The sequence below is a fragment of the Orcinus orca genome, chromosome 18 (assembly GCF_937001465.1).
Source record: "Orcinus orca chromosome 18, mOrcOrc1.1, whole genome shotgun sequence".
NCBI classification, from domain to species: Eukaryota; Metazoa; Chordata; class Mammalia; order Artiodactyla; family Delphinidae; genus Orcinus; species Orcinus orca.
The window spans coordinates 73,552,927-73,576,658 of NC_064576.1; the positions used below are offsets into that span (position 1 = coordinate 73,552,927).

The following is a 23,732-nucleotide window of genomic DNA, read 5'->3' on the forward strand; positions in this document are numbered from 1 at the left end:
GTGAAATCTCTTGTTTTTAGATTGTCCTCACTTAAATATCTTAATATTGGTGATAAAACCACTGAAATATCTAATGATAATTATTACCACTTCTTAAGAGCTTCTCATAATAATTTATCTGTAGCTGGAGGCCCCTATCAGGACAACAAAGCACAATATTTAAGGACAAGTTCAAGAACTGTCAGTCTTTGAGAAACCTAACAAGAATCTACACTGTATATTTTAAAATAGATGTTGTACAGGAAAATTTTCCAGAAGTAACCCTTTTCTACAGTATGATTTGAAGATAGTTTCCTCTTCCCATAGTTCTCTCCTTATGTTGTACCTGAAAATGGTAAATCTCATAGGTAAAATTTACAGGTAAAACTAGCCTGTAAATTTGTAAAGTATAAAATACTATAAAAGTAAGCTTAGGCGATGAATGGTGACTCTACAAAGGACCAACAAAAGGGTATAGAGGGCTTCCCTGGTGGCGCAGTGGTTGAGAGTCCGCCTGCCAATGCGGGGGACACGGGTTCGTGCGCCGGTCCGGGAAGATCCCACATGCCATGGAGCGGCTGGGCCTGTGAGCCATGGCCGCTGAGCCTGCGCGTCCGGAGCCTGTGCTCCGCAGCGGGAGAGGCCACAGCATTGAGAGGCCTGCGTACCGCAAAAAAAAATAAATAAAATAAGAAGATAAGTATATAACACAAAGGAAGCCTTGAGAACTTGGTGAGGAGAGTAAAGGGAGTGTGGTGTAGGGAATGGGGAGGGACAGAGTAGGTGAAAGGAGCGGGGAGTAAGGGAGAGACAGGAGGGAGCCATAGCAGGAAGATACTCTCCTGGTCACAGAGACTAGCTCACCGCTTTGGGGAACATCAAGGTATGCGCCTCGTGATCAATGAATGGTTTGGCGCAGTGTCCAGCTCAAGCACAGCATGTGGGGTGGGAATGATAGAGACAGACAGGTCCTGTTAAGAAGCCTGGTCTCTCTCCTAGAACCAGATTTTTCTTCTGGAGGGAAATGACAGAATCATAGTTGTTTGTTAAGAGATCACCTTTTGCGATGGAGAGGTGAAGGGACAGAGAGGAGGTAATCAAGAAGTAACAGGAACCTGAATTAGGACAGAGGCAGTGGGAATACAAATTCTAGGGATTACAGTCAGGATTTGGTGAGGCAGGTGAAATTTGAGGAAATTTGTTCATTCATTCCATCTTTGATTGTTGAGATTAACCACAAACTATGTCAGACATGCTCCAAATGCTAGGGTTATAGAGATGAGGTTTGATTCTTGTCTTTTTTTTTTTATTATTTTTATTTTATATTGGAGCATAGTTGTTTAACAATGCTGTGTTAGCTTTGGGTGTACAGCAAAGTGATTCAGTTTTACATATTCCTTTTCAAATTCTTTTCCCATTTAGATTGTTACAGGATATTGAGCAGAGTTCCCTGTGCTCTACAGTAGGTCCTTGTTGGTTATCTATTTTAAATACAGCAGTGTGCACATGTCTGATTCCTGTCTTTAAAGGGGTATTCAGTCTGCAGGGAAGACCCATGCAAACAAGTGATTGCTGACCCCAGCAGTGAGGAACCCAGTGACTGTAATAGTACCACAGTGACGTAAGGGACAGGATGAGTAGTTATGTTTGGGTGGATCAGGAAGAGCTTTGCAGCTGCTGGCCATTAAATGGACGGGCGTTCTGCAGGCCAGCAAGGTGGGAGAGCACGCTCCAGGCGAGGGGAGAACATGCTGAGGTCAGAAGGTGTAAGTAGTTTGGTTTAGCCAAAGCATGGAATGTGTGGAATTGTGTCAGGAAATGAAACTAGAGGAGCCAGAGCTGGGAGACTTAAGCGCCAGCTTGAGACTTTGGCTTTCATTTTGTAGAAACAATTAGGGGCTACAGAAGAGTATTCAGCAGGGAAAATAATATCGCTGGTGCTTGGATGCCAGTGTTGTAAAGGACAGACAGGAGAAGAAGAAGATGGGAAAACCTTTTGAGTGATGGCTAAATGAGCAAGTGTAATAAATAACAGAGTAGTGGTAGGGGGAGAGGAAAGAGGAGGCATAAGTAACATATTCTGGGGGTAGAATCAATAGGAACCTGGTGACCGGGTGTGGAAAATGAGGCTCAGGGTGAGAGAGACACAGGATTCTCTGGCGTAGTTATAGCATACGGGGAGTATAGAAGGGCCATTAGCAACTACAGTAATAGGATCATTTAGAGGGCAGTAATGACATGGTTTTTGAACATAAATGTGAGTTAGATGTACTGGAATTAGGACAATTATTTAAGTACTGGGAGAGAAAGATCTATTCTCATACTGCATTCCAGTCAGAATAGAGTGTAATCATTTTTTTTAAACTATGCAAATGAAGAATACAGAGGCAAATCTTCATCTCAACTTGTTACGGAGGAGGGGATAAGTAGTGGAAGAATTTTTAAAGGGAAAATGAATGTATTTAATTACATGAAAATTGACAACTTCTTTATGCCAGTAGACAACTAAAAGGGAAACAGGAGGAAAAGTAATTATAATAATGTGATGAAGGATTGTTATCATAATATATTAAGTTCATATCAATTAAGAACAACACTACTATTCAGTAGGAAAAAAGTGAGGCCAAGGATCTAGAGGCACTTCACCAGAGTAAGGATTATAATCATAAATTTAATTTAGCTAGAATCAAAGAGATGCAAATTAAAGAAAAAATGAGATGTTATTTTTGTATTTTCAACTTTAAGATTTATAAATATTTAAAATGAATAAAATTAACCAGGATTAGAACAGTTTGGGAGAAGTTAACATACTAGCATTGCTAGTAGGAATCAAAATTTTGTTCACCGTTTTGGAGAGCAGTTTAATGAAGTGAATCAGAAGACTTCTTTTCACTTGGCCCAACAATTTAAACTTTTTAGAGTTTGCCTAAAGGAAAAAGTTGGACAGCTATCACAAAAGAGTGGTAAATAGTATGAGAACCAGAGCAGAGTGGTATAATTAAGGCAAGGGAGCAAAGAGTTTCACGGCAAGAGGAGTCGGTGACGTTGCAGAGAGATCAAGCAGGGTTTGGAACTGAGACGTGACCATTAGATTTGCCAGCCAGTCATGACGACCATGACCACAGTAGAACCAGGCTCAGTGGCTGGTAGAGGTAGAAAGAAGCCCTTTTGGTCAGGAATCGGAGACTGCAAGCATGGTCTTATATTTCAGAAATATTGGAGATGAAATGAAGGTGGGGGAAAGGGTAACAGCTGTAGGAGAATGTTTTGTTCTCGTTGTTGAAACATGAACTTTTTTATGCTGAGGGGAAAAGGTTAGAGGTTAAATAAAGAAAGATGAGATAAATGACAAAGGTTGCCAAAGGAATGGAATATTGAGCCCAGGTGGAGGAGAAATTAGCCTTGAGACAGCAGAGGGAGAGGTCTGACGCAAGAAGAAAGGAATTAAGGATGTGTATAGATGCAAATGATAAACGTGTACATCTTTGCCTTTGTTAAATGTTGGGGGGATCACTATTAGAGTCTCAGTTCCTCCCAGAATACAAAATTTCCCCCTTCCCATATTGCATAATTTCTCAAAAGAATTTTTCATGCTCTAATTCCTGTCTCCTGAACTCTTTCCCAGGAAGCATTTGCTCTCACCAGTCCACCAAAACTCTGTGTCAAGGTCACTGGTGAGTGCCGTGTTGCTAAATCCAATGCTTAATTCTCAGTCCTAATCTTATTTTACTTGCCTGCCGGATCTGACACAGCTAATCATTCCCGCCTCCTTGAAAGACTTTCTGTATTTGGTTTTTCCACACCACACTCTCCTGATCGGCTTCTTGCATGCTAACCACTCCTGCTCGGTTTGGTTCCTCCTTATCTCCCAGACCTTTTAATATTGAAATGCCCCAAGGCCCAGTCCTCAGCCCCCTTCTCTTCTACTTCACTCACCCACTCTCCTTTGGTGATCTTTCCCAATCGAATGGCTTTCTGTTCTATACACCAGTGCTTCCTGAATTTATATCATCCGTCCAGTCCTCTCCCTTGAACTGGACTTGTATACTTAGCTGCCTGCCTACTCCGTGTGTCTACTTGGATGTCTAATAGGCATTTCAAATATAACCTGTTTGAACTTGGCCATACCCATTAAACCTACTCTCTTACAGACTATCGCACCTCAAATATATTAATTCTATCTTTCTAGCTCAGACTAAAAACCTTGGCGTCGTCCTTGACTTCTCCCACCACCAGGAGCCCATGCACACATTTTATTCATCAGCAAATCACACCAGTCTGCCTTCAAAGTAGATGCAGAAATGAGTCACTATCTCAACTGTGTCCACCCTGGTTCAATCCACCATCATCTCTTCCTTATAATATTTCAGTAGGCTCTTGATTGCTTCTGCCTTTGGCCCCTTAAGATTATTCTCAGTGTAGCAGCCAGAGCGATCCTGTTAGGATTCTTACACAGAGTAAACACCAAAGTTCTATAGGGTTTAGTTAGCCCCCGTTACTGGTCTGATCCATTTCCTTCTCTCTGCTTTTTCATTTCATCCACACGGGCCTCCTGATTGTTCATTGAACATACCAGGCACGTTGTCAGCTCAGGGCCTTTATTATTTCATTTGTCTATAATAAACATTTTACCCCAAATAACCGTGTGGATTTCTAGTTATGTCCTTCTGGCGTTAACTCAAGTGCCACCTTAATAGTGCATTTTCCCCTGATCACCCTATTTAAAAAGCTATCCTCCCAGTATTTTATTTATTTTGTGTGTGTGTTGTCTGTCTTCTCCCCCAGAATGTAAGCTTCACAAGGGGAGAGATTTTTGTTTTTGTTCAGGGCTGAACTCCTAGCCCTAGAACAGTGCCTGGCACATAGGAGATTCTCAGTAACACGGACCGATGGATGGATGGAAAAGAGGGAGGATAGGAGATTGAAAAGGAGGTCAGGTTTGAAGGTTAGGGATATGAGTAATTAGTTTGCTCTTGAATATTTTGTTTGTAAAAGTTTCCTAGTGGAAATGTTAAAAAGGCAGGTAATAACTACATAACATGTAAAGCCTGGGATTTTGTTCGACTCGGTTTCTGAAACATGGGAAACTAATATAATTTAGGGTGCATTGTTGATCATCCTAATGATTTAACATAGTACAGCCCCTTATAATTTCTGGCTTTATAGTACATTTTATTTCCTGTCATGTAACATAGGCATTTATATTTTAAAGGGTTGTTTTATCTGTGATGTATCTGAATCTGGATAATGAGTTACATTATATGAGGATTTCTCTTTTAATTTTTCTCAGTATTAGAACTGTATTTAACTCAAACAACTCATTGTTAATAAATTAGAAGGACCTCTGGCAACACACTAGACTCATTCTGGATAAATACCAAGGCTAACAAGGCTTTGGTCCCTGCCCCTGACACTGGTGCCTGTTAGGCTGGTCTTGAGAAAGCACAAGATCAGGCCATTCAGTGATGGTCCCTTGAGTCTGGTCCAGAGTCATTCTTGAGCTGATCATTTTTATATACATTAAATTATAACTGGGACAAATTGAGCATCTTAAATAATATCTGTTCTTTTAATTATCGGTGTCCCTAATTAGCTTGGAAAGCTGCAGCATTTAAATTTCTTATACCTTACTGATAGTTAAGATAATGAAGTCTGGGACCCTTAATTAGTAGTAGTACCACCACCATAAAACCTTTCCTGACTGTGGTTTAGTTCCACTTCATTTATTTTATTGTGTGGGTTTGATCACAGAGTAGCAGTGCCCTGCTGATTTCTTTGCAGTTATTGAAGGAAGTAAGACTGAAAAGTTTGTTCTTTTTCTGTAGCTTTAGATGTTTCTTGAATGGAGAAATATGTTTGAGTGTGGAGCAAAATCTGCCATCTAAAACGTCTATTTATACTACTGACAATTAACCTGTGCTTGCCTTTCAGAGAAAGCAGACGAACTAACCATATTAGTCCTTCAGATAGATGTCGCAGCATCTCCTAAATAGCACTGTAGGAGAGCCAGTAAGAAAAGTAAATTTTGTCTTATAGCACTATAGTCTCGTACGTTGTCCCACCATAATAAACATACGGAGACGTTCAATTATATATCTAGCCCTCCTCTCTTGTCCATACGCTTGTCTGCAAAAAGAGAAATTTTCAGGTCGGGAACTTAAAAGCGTGTCCAGTACTATGAAGATCAAACAAACGAACAAAATCAAAAAACAAAAAAGAAACACACAAAAACCTCTCCTGATAAGCTTTGGATTTAGATCATTTTTATAGTTAATACAATGCTGGATAATAGTAAAGAAAACTGTTTGTTCTGTTTTGGGGGGAAAAATGTGTGCTCAAAGCACATTTCTAGAATCATGGAATTGGGGGTCTATAAGTAACTTTAGAGTTTATCTGGTTTGGCCCACTGGCCTGTAGGTTCAGAGAGTGGAGTCTAGAGTGGGGAAGGGCTGAGCTGGTGGCCTGGTTGCCGGTCTCAGAGCCAAGAATCAGACACAGGCCTCCCGTGACCAGTCTCGTGGAAGGAGCTCGGGCCACAGATTAGCCCAGCTGTCTGTTCTTATCTACATCGTCCTTTACAGTCATTAATCTAGTCATAAGTTTGTGTTATAATGCCTTGTGGTTTGTAAGAGGTTTTTCTGGCAGTGTAACATTTTTAGCTTCATAGTAATCCTGCGCCATAAGCAAGATGCCATTTCTAACATGAGGAAGTTGAGATTTATCGACTTCTAATTGCTGTGCCGCGTTGCAGTGCCACATTGCTGGTGAGTGCATGGCAGAGGCAAAGTTTGAACCCACGGCCAGTGCTCTTTTTGATGCCCTTTACTTCCTTGGATAACTGAGAGTTAGCAGAGGGATTTTGATCCACAGTTATAGAAATTAGAGATTGAAAAGACCTTGAAAATAAGAATTTATCGATCACTTGAAAACAAATGTTTTCTAAATTTACTGTGCAAGAACTTAAATGTTTGAGAGGTTTCATCCTTTAGAAGAAAACAGATTATTTATTTAAATCAGAACCCTTGCCTTTGAATGTCATATAAAGAAGTATTGAAATTATATCCAGCCGGTGAACATGGCATGCAATAAAACTAAACCAATGAAAACTACTTCCCCTCAAAACCCACCCCGCATTGTTAAATGTATTGTGCAACTCTTATGAATTTGTGACATTCTTTAAGATGTTAGAAATTGCCCCATCTCGGCTGGCTGGTGAGGAGTGCTGCTGAGAAGAGGTCACGTGCTGTGGGAGTGTGTCTTTCCTGGAAGACCCCTTCCCACAGAAGCCTTTTCTTATTGGTGGAGGTCTGTCTGGGTATTTAGCTGTATGGAAATGTTTAGCATTCCATATGGTGTATTTCCTTTTTGAAAGAGTTTTATATCAATTCTGTTTTTAAATTACTGTAAGGTAACATAATTTAGTAGTATTTTTAGAAGTATAACTCTAGTATAACTCTCTGAGCCTGCAGGAATTGGGTAGGTAATCCAGTTTGGTTTTTGCATTAAAAAAAAAAGTTTTCATCATAGATTAGTGGTTCAAAATTAGAAAAACTAAAGTAGAAGGACATTTGAAATTTGTAAATTCTCTGCCAGCCACAATTTAACCTCCTTTTTGTAAAATATTTAGGAGATTATTAAAGTTATCAAAAAACAATAACAGATGTCAGGACTAAAACGTAAATATAACGTATCAGTAAATATTTTATTGTGTATAAAAAGATATAAAATGAGAATTTTGGAGCTAGATTTAAACTCTGTGTGTGTGTATGATGTGTGGTTTATTACTATTTAAGCAAAGCTGATAGTGTGTAGACAGGAAGCCTAGGCACCAGAATATCTATATAATACCAGCACTTCATAGACACTGGATAAACATGTGATGAATGAAAAGGAATTGTGTGGTGACCTAGTTACCCAGCTGGCATGGAGCTCAGAGCCTAAGTTTCATAGCGTCTAGCATTTTTTTGCTTAGCTTACTAATTTTCTAGATTATTAAATAGGGTACATCTCACTACAAGTAGCAGCTTAGGAATTTTTAAATGGCTTTTCAAATATTTCTACTTGATAAAAAGGAATAGGAGACAAATAGCTAAGTGTGCTGAATTACACTTTTATGTAGACAATGAGAGAATTATAAATAATAGATGTGGAATTGTTGGAAAACTGGTATTTGATCATTTTCCTCATGACATATAGGAAATGTTTTGATTAAGAATAGAATTTATGTAAGGGTCTCATTTAATATGCTTAATATTCCTGTACAGTGATATCCAGATATGCTTCTTCAGTGGGAGAAGGCTCTGGAGAAAGAGCTTCATTCCAGGAAAGACAGATTCCTCCAGTATGGGCTCACCTCCACAGTTGGCCTTTTCCAGTTTTTCTCTTTTTTAAAAGTCTTGTTGGTTACTGACTGGTACTACTTCTTGTGGAAGAGGGGTGTCAGAACCCTTCAGTGCTCTGTACTGCTTGTCCACGTGTGACCCAGGACCCTGTGTTTTCATTGGGTCCACAAGGTCAAAATTATTTTCCCAGTAACACAAAGACTTTACCTACCCTTTTCATTCTCATTCTCTCATGAGTGTTCAGTAGAGTTTTCCAGAGGAAACTTGACATGTGATGTCACAAAAGGTTGAAAGCAGATTTGAGACTCCAGATTTGGAAAATACATTCTACATCAACAGTGCTTCTCTCCGCACTATATATTTTTTTATTTTGAAAAAAGTTATTTTTCATAAAAATGTTAACATGTAATGGGTTTATTTTTTATTAACAAATAAACATTTTAACTAATTTACTTAATTGCATTGTCATTTCAAGAACGTTCTATACATGGAAAATACAACATGCAACCTTTTAGGATCGGCTTTCTCACTCAGCATAATTCTTTGAGGTCCACCCAGGCTGGTGTGCACATCAGTAGATCGTTCTTTTTTATTGCTGAGCCGTGTGGTGTGGATATGCCATCATTTGTTTACCTGTTCACTTGCTGAAGGACAGTTGGGTTGTTTCTGGTTTGAGGCCATTACAAATAAAGCTGTACCGGTTTTTGTGTGAACGTTTTTATTTCTTTGGGATAAATGCCGGGTAGTGGAGTTGCTGGATTGTATGGTAGTTTTTTTTTGTTTTTTGTTTTGTTTTTTTAAGAAACAGCCAGACTTATCCAGGGTGGATAAAGGGATCCTTAGGTGTCAAAGTTTGACAACCACTGCTTTATACAAAGGTAGCTATGAAAGCTGATATGTAACATATACAATAAGAAAATTTTCTTGTGTTGACATCATTAAACAAAAAAACCCCTTTTTTTTCCCTCAGACTTTTGAAGATTAAAGGAAGTAATATCTTATTCCTAGTTTGTCTGTAATCATAGGGCAGGGTCCAGTATGTTGATCGGTTTGCAGTGCCACAAATTAATGTGCAAGGTTTCTCATAAATTTACTTAGTTATATAATACATCTCAAGACTCTTATACATTTCAGGCTCCAGTATGAGCCTGAGAACTTCTTTTTTTAATTGCACGATATGTGCCAAGACCTGGGAATACAAGAGATAGATACTGTCTTCACCGTAACCTCCAAGCGGTAAGGAGACAGATAAGCAAGCACGCAAGTGTAGTAATTGATGAGACGAAGGCGTGTGTAAAAAGCAGCAGGAACAGAAGGGAAAGTGGGGGCGAACTGGGAGCGGGAAGGAGGCTGATGGGATCTGACGGAGGGGGTGGAGGTGGAGCTAAGACTTAAGGCGTGAGTAGGATTTTGCTGGGATGCATGGGGAGAGGTATCCTCAGACTCAGCACTGATGTGTCAGAGGAACCAAAGATGATCCCCACCTAACCGTACTTTGGTGGTAACCCTTAGCTCATCTTCTTTTATCTGGGGCTGGATCTCCTAGTTTAGGGCCAGTGAGGACTCTTTCAGCCTGAGTCAAAAGTAACATTAAGAGAAATGGTCTGAATAACTTAGCTTGGGAGTGTGTGCAAATTAACTGTGAAAAACCGTAGCTCGTTCTGAGAGTCTTCAGGATGTAGCAGGATAGTCTTGTCTCATAGACCAGGAAAAGCAAGCACGTTAATCATAACTGGAGTTACGTAGTAAACAGTCTTATAACTCCCTCTCCACTGCACTGATTATCTTTCAGGATGTTATCTTAAATGTGTTGTAATATTCCCAGCCAATTTATTTATTTTTTAAATGAGAGAAAGTATGAGACAACTTATTGTCTATCTATCTATCTATTTTGGCTGCGCCACGCGACTCATGGGATCTTAGTCCCCGGATCAGGGATCGAACCCCGGGCCCTCGGTGGTGAAAGTGCAGAGTCCTAACCACTGGACCGCCAGGGAATTCCCTCCCAGCCGATTTGATAGCATCCATCTGTTTACTGTTCCTGTTCTATTACTGTTCTATTAGCTACACGGATAATATAGCTTGTAAAGATACACGTAATGCTACATTTTATCTTTATATTTTGGAAAATATTTAAGACTATTATTTAACTTGTATTTTAGTATTTCAAATTGTGCTAATAGAATGTCTGAAATCAAAATTAAACATGGGCATATCCTCCTGTATACATGAATGTATTTCTGGCCACCTAACTTTGGTCACCCAGGTGGTCATTCAGCATTTATTGAGCTTCTCCCCTGCTGGAGGTCCACCTCTTAAGGAGCTCACAGCTTCGGGGGAGGGACAGTAGTGTAGGAAGCCTTGTGAGGCGTTAGGAGTGGGCTTGCTCACAAAGTGGAAATCAAGTCACCTGCCGGAGCTGGGCGGAGAGGAGTGGGCTTGGGGATTGGAAAACAGGCGCAGGCTGCCTGCGTCTTTAAAAAATCCATACACTCAGGCTTACGTGAAACACCGTTCCTCTTTCCTATAATTACTTAATTTACTGTCGGGTTATTTTGAAACAAGAAAGAACTGGATTTATCTTCCTTCTTTCTTACTGAGTAATTATAAGTTGTGCAGCTTTGGGCAAATCATAAACTCTGAACATTTGTTTATCTTTAGTAATAGTAGTAATAGCTAACATTTATTCAGCACCTGTTAATGTGCCTGTTTATTCTCCATATCACCCCTCTGAGATCGGCACTGTTAACTACCCCCATTTTACACGTGAGGAGGAAACAGCCACAGAGAAATTCAGTCAGGCCACAGGGCTGGTAAGTGACTGAACAAGGACTTGAGCCCTCACAGACTGGCTCCAGGGTGTGTACTCTTAGCTACTTAGACTGTATGGTCTTGAAACTGTTTAATCAATATTTATATGCACGTGTTAGTGATCTACCCGTGATAAATTTTCATTTAATGTTTGTGTCATGGTAATACAGAGGCATTTTGGGGCTGTTGATAATGCGGTTGTTATTTGGTATTTTAAATGGGAACGTGTTCTTTTTCCTTATGAAAATATTTTGTGATAGGAAAATAATCAAAGTTATTTAGAGATTCAGAAAATAGCTAAAATGTAATAGTCTTAAGAGAAATGCTTCCTTAGTCATTATGTGGGAGGCCAGAATTGCAGTGTATATTCTTGAGAAAAAAATTAGGATAAATACTATCACAAACGGAGAGCAAGGGATATATGAATTTTCTTGCTAGTTGAGTAGGAAACGAGTCTGTGGACATTCTGTATTAAAATACCTAGAGATTGAAGTGGTCTGTTTGCCTGAGGTAAATGATGTTTATCTCCATAATCTCACATACCTTGGACTGACAAAAGCTATGGTGCTCAGAGAGTGTAAGCCCCATGAGTTACAAACTACAGGAAGTAGTGTCTACTGTCTTAATGCTGTACTGATAGTTTAGATCACAAGCTGCTATTATTATTTTATTAAGTTGTTTTGAAAAACAGTTTATCTGACTCAGCCATGCCATCTGAATCTTGTCCCACCCCCTCATAATTCCTGGCAGTTCTTGTTAAATCTCTTAAAATGTTAATATTGTTTTTCTGATAAATACTCCAAGTAATAAAATAGCAAAAAAAATATATACACACATATATATATGTGTGTGTGTATATATATATATATATATATATATATGATCGGAAGAGGATTTTATCACTGAAACAAATGCTAGCAGCATTAACATGGTGTCTGCCCTTTCTGATCTGGTACAGGACCCCAGGTTTCAGAATGCCTCCACTCTGAGTTCATTTTCTTGCCTCAGATGTTTCACCGGCTCACATTCCCGAATGTGCTGTGCACACTCAGGACGTGAAGAGGCCCTTGCCCGTTTCCTCTCTGGCCAGTGCTTCCTGTCACAGCCCAGCAGCCGTGTTGTGTCCCCTCTTGAAAGTATTTCTGGCTACAAAGCCAAACCGAGTTAGATGCCAGCTCTCCTCCTCTTTCTCTGCATTCACACAGCACCCGGTGCACAACTTTCTGAGAATATTTAGTTCGTTGAGTTTTCACAATGGGCATTCTTTTTTTTTTTTAATTTTTATTGGAGTATAGTTGATTCACGATGTTGTGTTAGTTTCAGGAGAAAATATTTGCAAATAAAGCAACTGACAGGGGATTAATCTCTAAAATATACAAACAGCTCATGCAGCTCAGTATCAAAAAAAACAAACAACCCAAGCAAAATATGGGTAGAAGACCTAAACAGATATTTCTTCAAACCTAAATAGACATTTCTTCAAAGACAGACAGATGGCCAAAAAGCACATGAAAAGATGCTCAGCATCACTAATTATCAGGGAAATGCAAATCAAAGCTACAATGAGGTATCACCTCACACGGTCAGAATGGCCATCATCAAAAAATCTAGAAACAGTAAATGCTGCAGAGGGTGTGGAGAAAAGGGAACCCTCTTGCACTGTTGGCAGGAATATAAATTGATACAGCCACTATGGAGAACAGTATGGAGGTTCCTTAAAAAGCTAAAGATAGAACTACCATATGATCCAACAATGGGCTCTCTTAACTGTCCTCTCCCCACCTCCCTTATCTCCCTGTTCAGTGTTTGGCACATACCAGAGACTGTAAATATTCAGAATGGACATAGCTGCTGCTTTTGGAGGTGATTTTTTAACCCCTGGTGCTGCAGCAGCAGGAGGTATGGAAACCGTTATGTGAGGGGAGCATTCTTGCTAGCCCTGCACCAAACTGGAGCAGGCTGCTGTCTTAGAGGAGGTGCGTGTGCGCGCGCGCACGCACACACACACACACACACACACACACACACACACACACACACACACACACACACACACACACACACACACACACACACACACACACACACACGTGCACTCTGCTGCTCTGAGTAAGCCAGAAGCAATGGGAGTGTGGAATAATGTGAGCTGGGATGGACATTTATAACATGCCTTATCTGTTTAATTGAATTATAGTGGGTTTCTTTTTTTTAATTGAGAATACTTCTTTTTATTATACAGGTTTCATATACACAAGTATTTAGGGAACATTTACAGGCAAGGAGCTCAATTCCAAAACTCTGTTTTCACCCACACACACTGTACTTCACACTCATCTTCGGGGTCAGCCCAACAGGAATAAGACAAAGTTACTGCTTTGTGAACAGACAGTTTCAATTAAATAAGAGTCTTCCAGAGTCGAGAACAGCGCTCAGGATCCTCTTGACTCATAATACCCTGATGTACATATGAACAAAGCCTAAAGATGTGTCTTAGATTACCCTGTCACCTTTAAAAGTTAATATTAAAATTGAATCAGTGGGTTTTTTCTCTTAATGGCATGAAATAGTATTGAAGTTTGTGGAGTTTGCAGAGATGTTATTTATATATGCTGTGCAGATCTATCTTTCTGCAATCTGTTATAGGGAGAGAATATTCAAATCATACATATATATTTTGAAATCCAGTTTCTCCCAAACGGTGTAGAGTAGAGGTCATTTTTTTAAGACACTGAATTATCCTTGAGACTACATTTCAGAGACGTAATTTTTGGGATGGCACTATAAATGTGTAACATCAGTCAGAAGCAGGGAAACATGACTGGGATGGCAAATGCAAATTTATTACATAATATACCTCAAATTGCATTATTAGCATATTACGTAGATTAACTGGTGTTGAAACTACCATTAAGCAGTGAAGTATCAGGGGATTTCAGTCAGTAGAACAAATTGTTTCCTGTGTCACACCACATATTAATATGTCATCTTTGCTTTTAATCCTAAGTTCTTTTTTCACCAAGAACTTGGCAAGGTAAGTCATCCTTAGCCAACAAGCAAATTAGTTAATGTCATTTTTATGTTTTTATGACTAATTTATTCCCTGATGTAAATTTTAATTTTTTACTAAAAAAGAATTCAACATAGTAATATTATGTTGATTCTTTTAGCCTATGTTGATTGATAGTAATTACTTTTCTGGTTGTTTTGTTTTGTTTTGTTTTGTCTAGTCTAGAAAAACAGACCTGGGTTTTAGTCAAATACATCACTGTCTTTTAAAGATCAAACCTTTAATGGAAGTCTAATGTATGAAGATACAGAAACTGCTTCCGCTGATTCAAAATGGGAACGACAAACGATGAGATGGTGTCTGTGGAGCAGACCTCTTCCTCCTCCTTCAATCCTCTGTGTTTTGAATGCGGCCAGCAGCACTGGACACGAGAAAACCACTTATACAATTACCAGGATGAAGTGGATGACGACCTGGTCTGCCACATTTGCCTTCAGCCTCTGCTGCAGCCACTAGACACCCCCTGTGGACATACCTTCTGCTGCAAGTGCCTCAGAAACTTCCTGCAAGAGAAGGATTTCTGTCCATTGGACCGGAAGAGACTCCACTTTAAGTTGTGTAAGAGGTCTAGCATTCTAGTTCATAAACTTCTGGACAAATTATTAGTTTTATGTCCGTTCTCTTCAGTGTGCCAAGATGTAGTGCAGCGCTGCGACCTGGAGGCACACCTTAAAAACAGGTGAGAGAGAGAGAGAAGCGACTCTAGGCTATAAAAAGGTGGCTCAAACAAATAAACCCGATACAAATGCCAAGGCATCAGTAAGTAAACAGACAAATCCTGCACAGGAGATACAACAAACAAGTTGCATGCAACCGTCATTTAATATTATTATTTATCAAAAACATGCATGTAAAAACTACAGTCAGGAAGTACCGTTTTACACTTATCAATATGAGGTGGTTATAGTCACATGGTAGCAGGATATAATGATAGACTCTTTTTGCAAGGCAGTTTCTCAGTTTGTTTCAAAAACTGTAAATGTCAGTATCGTCTTATCTAGCTTATTATCCTAAGGAAATAGTCCAAAAGAAGGGAAAATTGTATGTAAAGATGTTTGCTGCAACATTGTGCAGAGTTCAGTAAACTGGTGTCAATCTGATTACTTAACAGTAGGGGAAGGGTTAAAAATACGGTAGTACATCAGTGCATCGGGATATCATGCAGCTGTTAAAAATTATAATATTGTTGCAACATGGAAATGGGTACAGGCACACCTCGGAGATGTTGCAGGTTCGGTTCCAGACCACCGCAGTAAAGTGAATATCAAATAGCACAATACAGCAGGTCACACGAATTTTTTGGTTTCCTAGTGCATATGAAAGTTCTGTTTACGCTGTACTGTAGTCTAGTAAGGGTGCAATAGCATTAGGTCTAAAAACTTACATACCTTGATTGAAAAATACTTTATTGCTAGGAAATGCTAACCATCATCTGATGACACACAGGGTTGCCACAAACCTTCAATTTGTAAAAAATGTAGTCTGTGAAGGGCAGTAAAGGGAAGTGCAATAAAATGAGGTCTGCCTGTATCTGTGATTTTATTCGCTAAGATCTTGTAAAATTCTGTGTTCAAGAACTTGACTGAACAAGAACTAGGGGTTGGAAACTTTAAAACATTTAGTGGGGATTTTTGTTCTACTGACAAAAGCTTTTTAAAAGATTGAGTTTTATCGTTTGACTTTGATAAAATACTTGATCTTTAAAATTGTTTCTACCCTTAAGAAGGGCTAAAATTCATCTCTTTTGGAGATAGAATCACATAAAATGACCAAAATAAATGTATTGATTTCTAAATTTTATAGGTCAGCCACTTGTGCAGTGTAAATCTGCAGTAATCTTGATTGCTGTGAAAAACAATGCTTAGCACAATATATTGGACTTAGAGACTTAGAAATAATAGTATAAGTCTGGTATGGAACAGTTTGTCATTATACTCACACATGAAATCATGAATTGAATCTAATCTTATCCCCTCACTTTACGAATCAGGAAACTGAGTCACAAAGATTTGGAGCTAGGTAATGGCATGGTTAGACTTAAACTTCAGTATTCCTGCTTAGCGTTCTAACATACCATGCTGACCTTACCCAGGGTGAATCATGTTCTCTGCTGTTATGTGGTAGTAAAAGTTTCATGTACATGTGAGTATACGTGTTCATTCTGTTCCTAAATATCAGTGTTATAAAGTGAGTGTACTCATTAGAAATAATTTTGATTTATGAGAAAGAATGAGATGTTATTAAAATGTCAGAAACGTGAAGATTTATAGAGAAATTGCTTAAACTTAAGCTGCACTGTCTAAAAATAAGAGCTAAGAAAAAAGAGTAGGATGGATGTATAGACTTTTGAAAATGCAGGAGTCTTAGGCTTTTGTGTGTCTTTGGTCAGCAGCAGGCATAGAATCTGAACACGATAACAGAGACTTCCTGGAGATTGACACCAAACTCTTGAATCTGCTGTCTGGGTCAGGCCTAGTTGTGGCTGAGGTTGAAGAAGATTTTAAGCTTTTCCTATTTCTTTCAGTAGAACTAGTCTCTTTCAGAGATAAGTTTCTTTTGTGACTCTTTTATGAACATCGGTTTTGGGGTATTACAGGAACTGAACAAAGTCTCAATTCAGTTAAGTATTTTGATAGCAGTGAGATAAAAATTACACAATTATTTTAGGAATATTTACTTAACTAAAATGCATATAAGAACTTAATATGTAGTCGAAGTATCAGTAGTATTTTCTATCAAGCTGTTTATGTTGACATAAAAATGTTGGGAATTGCAGACTATCCTTATAGTTTGATAAAAGCTAAGCAATTATGTCCAGTTGAAAGTTCTATTTTCCAAGTGTGCTTATTAATATTTGAGCTACTAATTTAATCATTTCCAAAGTGCCTTAGGCCTGTGTTGTGAAAGATACATTGAAAAAGGTGAATGATTTGAAAAGGTGAGGTGACTTGCTCGATGTATGCAGCTAAGAGTGACTATTGATTATAAAAATTAGAAAGTTGACACTCAACTAATGTTTGTTCAATTAAATTGTTAATCTGTGTTCTGGTTATCTATTGCTGAGAAACCAACCACTCCAAATATAGTGACATAAAACAGTGAGTGCTTGGTTCTGCTCATGGATTCTGTGAGTCAGGGATTCAGACAGGGCACAGCAGGGATGGCTCGACTCTGTTCTGTCCAGTCTGGGCCACAGCTGGGGAGAACAAAAGCCCAGGACTGCAGCAATTGCAACTGAAGAATTTACTTCCAAGACAGCAGCTTCATTCACGTGTCTGGCACCTTGATAGAGGTCCACTAGAGGCATGGGCTCAGCCGGGACTTGTCCACAGGAGAGCCTATGGGTGGCCTCTCCAGCACAGTGGCCTCAGGGTATTTTAAGTTCTTACGTGGGTTCCAGTAAATAAGGCAAGAAGCTGCATGGCCTTGTATGCTCTGGCCTTAAAGTCACATAGCATCCCTTATGCTGTAGTCACATAACTGCCCAGATTCAAGGGGAGGGGAACTAAGCTTCACTTTGTGGGAGGAGGACAAAAAAATTTGTAGCCAGGTAAAAGCAACACAAACTAGCAATAAGAGTGATGTCATGAGACACAGAATTACGATTACTTTAATTATTAATAGAAATACAGCATTAGGAATAGTTTGTTAAATCTGGTAATTTTGAGTTTAAATTACCTTACCTATTTGAACTTAAGAAATCTGCGTCAGTCTGAGAACAGCTGACATTTTCTCCTATGGCTAAAAGTAAAACATTTATGAAAGATGACTGTGTTTTAAAAAAATGACTAGTTATTAACTGATTATATATTAGGAAAACAATGAAGAATTTTAAAAGATTTGGGAAAGTGCTCATCTTTGAAAGGAGAACTAAAGCCCTTAAGAAATATTCTATATATTGTATGACGCCTGGAACATTGTAGTAATTGCTTTCAGAAATTTTGCCAAGCAGCATCAACTATAAAGCATTCCTCCTACCTCTCTACCCCTCATCCCTGCCTCATCCTCAGCAATCTAACATCTTATGCTAATTGTAAATGATAATATTGGGGTGGTTTTTTTTTTTTGTCATTGTTAAATTGAGCATTTGTGCCCTGGTTTATGGCAAAATTCAGAACCATTTTTCTTTTCCTCTTAAAACTTAGAGTTTAGCAGTATTCTAAAAGGTTTGTACAATATAGAGAAAACCTTTAAAGAAGTCTTTTTCTATGCTGAGAGCTTTTCTAGTTCATCAAACGGTTTTGAAGCCTTTAAGGGTCAGGGTAGGCTGAGACAAGATTGCTCTTTCAAATTCACATTTTAACTTGGAGAGAAGTTTGTGTTTGACACATTCTCACCAGCATTTTTTTCTCCTATATAATGTAAAAAGCAGATATATATATTTGTAAATCATGTATCCGGTAAGAGTCTAGTATCCAGAATATGTAAAGAATTCCTACAACTCAACAAAAAGTCAAGTAATCCAATTTAGGTGGTCAAAGGATTTGGATAGATATTTCTCCAAAGAACATATTTAAATGGCCCGTAAGCACATGAACAAATGCTTAACATCATTAGTCCATTTTTAAAATGGAGTGTTTGTCTTTTGGTAAGTTGTAAGCAGTCTCTATATATTCTGGCCCTTATTAAATATATGATTTGCAAATATTTTTTCTTGTTCTATCAGTTGTCTATTCATTTTCCTGTACCCTTTGAAGGACAAACAAATTTAATTTTTATGAAGTCCATTTTATCTATTTTTTTCTTTGCTTGTGCTTTTGGTGTCATAGCTAAAAAACCACTGCCTAATCCAAGGTCATGAAGCTTTACACCTATGTTTCCTTCTAAGACCTTTATGCTTTTAGCACTTACATTTGGGTCTTTGATCCATTTTGAATTAATTGTTATTGGAGAACATGTGTGCAATTTAATACTTTAAATTTTATTGAGGCTTTAAAAAATATTAATTAATGATTTTGGCCATGCTGAGCGGAATGTGGGTTCTTAGTTCCCAGACCAGGGATGGAACCCGGGCCCCCTGCAGTGGAAGCGCAGAGTCCTAACCACTGGACCGCCAGGGGAGTCACTACTGAGGCTTTTTTTAATGGCCTAGCACACAGTCTATCTTGGAAAATACTCCATTTTGTACACAAGAAGAATGTGTGTTCTGCTATTGATGGGTGGAATGTTCTATAGATTTCTGTTAGGTCTAGTTGATTTATAATATTGTTAAAAGTCTCTTGTCCTTATGTCTAGTTGTTCTATCCATTATTGAAAGTGGGATATTGAAGGCTTAGACTATTAGGTTTTTTTTGTTTTTTGTTTTGCGGTACGTGGGCCTCTCACTGTTGTGGCCTCTCCGGTTGCGGAGCACAGGCTCCGGACGCGCAGGCTCAGCGGCCATGGCTCACGGGCCCAGCCTCTCTGCGGCATGTGGGATCTTCCCGGACTGGGGCACGAACCCGCATCCCCTGCATCGGCAGGCGGCCTCTCAACCACTGCGCCACCAGGGAAGCCCAGACTATTAGTTTTGAATTGTCTATTCTTCCTCTAATTGTGTCATTTTTGGCTTCATGTACTTTGAAGGCCTGCTGTTAATTGTGTTTATGTTTATAATTGTTATAGTTTTGTGGTAAATCAAACCTTTTCGTATGGTAGAATGTTCTTTGTCACTAGAAACAATTTTTGTCTTAAAGTCTATTTGTCTGAAATTAGTATACCCATTCAGCTCTCTTTATGTTAATGTTTGCATAGTATATCTTTTTCCTCTCCTTTTAATTTTGGCCTATTGGTGTCTTTGAAATGTGTCTCTTGTAGACAGCATATAGTTGGATCCTGTTTGTCTTTTTCATCCTTTCTGCCGATCACTGGCTTTTGATTGGAGTGTTTAATTCATTTATATTTGATGTAATTACTGATAAGGTAGAATTTATGTCTGCCATTTTGTTGTTTCCACATGTCATTTCTTTTTTGTTTCTCTAAAGGTTAATCCATTTCTTCCCTTTTTTTTGTTAAATAGATATTTTCAAGTATGCCATTTTAATTCCTTTGTCATTTCTGTTCATATCTATTTTTTGAATTATTTTCTTAGTAGTTGCCTTGGGGATTGCAATTAACATATTAATTTTCAACAGTCTAGTTCAGATTAATACTGACTTGATTTCACCAGTACACACAAAATTAGCTCATATATACCTTCATTCCTTTCCACATCCTTTGTGCTGTTATTGTTATACAAATTACATCTTTACGCATTACATGCCCATCTAAACAGAATTATAATTATTGCTTTGCACAGGGTTGTCTTTTAAACCAAATAGGACCAAAAAGGAGTTATAAACCACAAAGCACTTTAATGCTGTCTTACATTTATCTATGTAGTTACCTTTACCAGTGGTCTTTATTTCTTAATGTGGATTTGAGTTACTGTCTAAGGTCCTTTCATACCAGCCTAAAGGATTTCTTTTAGTATTTCTTATAGGGCAAGTCTGCTAGCAACAGGCTCTTTGTTTTCATTTATCTGGGAATGTCGTGATTTCTCCTGTTTTTGAAGGATAGACTTCTTGGTTGACAGTCTTTTTTCAGCACTCTGAGTATGTGCTGTCCACAGCCTCCTGTTCTCCATAGCTTCTGAAGAGAAGTCAGGTGGCAGCCTTACTGAGGGTCACTTCTTTGTGATGAGGTACTTCACTCTTGCTGTTTTCAGCATTCTTCAAACTTGAAAAGATTTTGGTCAATATGTCTTCAAATATTCTTCCTGCCCTAATGTCTCTCCTTATGGGACTCCCATTCTGCATATGTTAATACTCCTGATGGTTTCTCACAGGACCTAGAGGCTTTATCCTTTCTGTTCATTCTTTTTCTTTCTATTCCTCACACTTGGATAATCTCAGTTGACCTACCTTTAAGTTCACTGATTCTTTTACCTGTTCAAATCTCCTGTGAATTCTCCTAATGAATTCTTCATTTCATTTATTGTACTTAGAATAAATGCACTTATTGTACTTATTTTTAAATCCAGAATGTTTATTTGGCTCTTTAATATAACTTATATTTCTTTATTGGTATTTTTATTTGTTGAGATATCATTCTCATATTTTCCTTTAGTTATTTAGACATGGAGTCCCTCTGTTCTTTGAACCTATTTATAATACTCGATTTAAGTCATTGTCTTGTAAGGCCAATATCTGGGCTTCCTTAGGGACAGTTTCTGTTAACTCCTTTTTTTCCCATGTATGGGCCATACTTACTTATTTCTTTGCATGTCTCTTAATTTTGTATTGAACACTGGACATTTTAAATAATATAATGTGGCAACTCTGGAAATCAGATTCTTCTTTCTCTTCAGGATTTATTATTGCTGTTTGTTACTGTTTGCTTAGTGAGTTTTCTAATCAGCTAATGATTGAACAGAGAATTTCTTAAATGCCTGTAACCGATGAATCTCCCCCTCTCCCCAAGGGGCTCTGTGCGCACGGTGGGGCACACCTTCAGCACTCAGGCAGTTGACACTCCTGCTTAGCCTTCATCTCCTGCTTTCACGTAGCTTCAGCGTTAGCCAGAAGTGAGAGCTTAGGGCCTTCTCAGCTCTTTCCTGTGCATGCACATAGCCCTGGACATTTCATTCCCTAGCTTTTCCTTTTAAACTTTTTGATTAGCCTTTTGTTTGTCTACCTCAGGCAGCCACAGTCTTACACAATTGCCTTCCCCCGCCACCCCAACAAATGCCTTTGCACTGAGTAAGCCCCAAGTCAGGTCAGATAAAGACAGCCTTGCGAGTGAGGTCTTCCAGGGAACCAACAGGTCACTTAATGACAATTCTCTACAAATGGGGCTTTGCAGGTGCTCCAGTCTGCTCCTCCAGTGGCTGCCAGACTCCTGATTCCACTGTGACTGTGGGCCATGGCTATCCCAGGCTACTGGGGGAGGCGGGGATGGGAATAGGGCAAGTTCAAATGCTACAGAGCTCACTGTTGGTGAAGACGCAGCCATTTTTCTTAAATAAATGCACTCCAGATTGCTACAGAACCTTGGCTTATTTCCAGAGCTCAGAAATTTTTCTGACAGTTTTTGCCAATGTTCGCGTTGCTTTGTGGAAGAGAGGCTTTTCAGATACCCTTAATCTAACATTTTCACTGACGTCACTTAAAGTGATGTTTGCATGTTGTAATCCATAACTCTATCATTTTTCTTGGTTCTAAGATGCTCACGCTCTTTGAGTTGCATTAAGTACCTGGCATTGTGTTGGCACTTATCGTGCCCCATTTGATTTTACCTCTACTATTACTGCTGCCGCCACCACCACTAACCCTAGTACTGCTACCAGTAATACAGTGTGCTCTGTTACACTGTGTGTTTCCTAATGTGAATCATCGTTACTCAGGGAATGATGCCACCGTGCCATAAATCAAGCCAGTTCATATGTGATTTTCCTCCATAAGGAGAGCCAGAATAGTGGAATGAAATTATAACCTTCAGCAGGAAAGGAAAAGTCCCTCAGTTTGGCTGTAGGTGCTGCAAGAGCCTTTGGGCTTTATTTAGGAAAAATGTAAAGACACACCTGCATGTAGAGAAGCCTGCCTGGGGGGCACAGCCCTCAGCCTGTGGCAGGTCACGCTGCCTCCAGTGCCCACTGTCTCAGGGCTCCACTTCCACCTGCATCGTCTGAGCCCACGCCTACCCTGACGTCATTCAGTGGTGCACTTCTTTTCTGGTGTTTTTTATCATGTGTAATAGCCTCCAAACTAGCCTCCTGCTACACTCAGTTACCTGCTGGAATGATCCCAGTTATATCCCCCTATGCCAGTTGCGGTTTGTGTTGTTATTGTTAAATACTCCATTGAAAAAGATGCACAGGTTTTTGTTGCTGTTTGTGATTTCCGTTCGTGTTTCCATGATCACCAAAGCCTTTCTCACTCTAACATTCTTTGACTGTGTTTCTAGGTACAAGTTTGTAGAACAAATTCAATTTGTGTGTTCTTAAGGCCTGGGAAAAGAACCCCATACGCTTAGTATGATCCGGTGTAAAGAGCAGGCGCCTTAAATCAGATCTGAGTTTGCTTGAATTTTGGCTCCATAACTTAACAGCTATGTGATGCTGGCTTAGTGAGTTAAGTTTCCCATTTGTGAAATGGGGATGATAGAGCAGTTTTGAGGATTCAGTGAAATACTGTACATAAGGTCTACACAGTGACTGGCCCTAATTAGACACCCAGCAAATTCTGGTTTCTTCCTTTCTCTTTCAGTTCCAAATGTTTACAAATTTGAGGGATGCTGGCTGTGGGCTGGCTGTGGTCAGGGGCTTTTCTCTGTCCAAGCCGGCTCTGATCTACTCATTCCCTATTCACCTTTTGTTTAAAAATTAGTTTTATTGACATATATTTTACCTACTGTAAACTTCACCTATTTTTAAAGTATACAATTCAGTGGTTTTTAGTATATTCACAGAATTGTGTAACCATCATCACAGTCTAACTTTTAGAACATGTCAACACCCCAAAAAGAAGCCCTGTACCCATTAGCAGCCATTCTCCATCCCCAGATGCCCCGGTGTT

At 39.1% G+C, this 23,732-nt stretch overlaps 1 protein-coding gene across 5 annotated transcripts in view; it reads left to right on the forward strand.

Moving 5' to 3' along the window:
• Positions 1 to 23,732, forward strand: part of LNX2 (ligand of numb-protein X 2) — an 88,425-nt gene that overhangs the window by 29,021 nt on the left and 35,672 nt on the right. For all 5 annotated transcript variants that reach the window (XM_049701295.1, XM_033409331.2, XM_049701294.1 and 2 more), the window contains one exon: positions 14,360 to 14,878. In XM_049701295.1, the coding sequence (XP_049557252.1) occupies positions 14,472 to 14,878 (407 nt within the window). In that variant the 5' untranslated portion in view covers positions 14,360 to 14,471. The remainder of the gene's footprint in view (positions 1 to 14,359; positions 14,879 to 23,732) is intronic.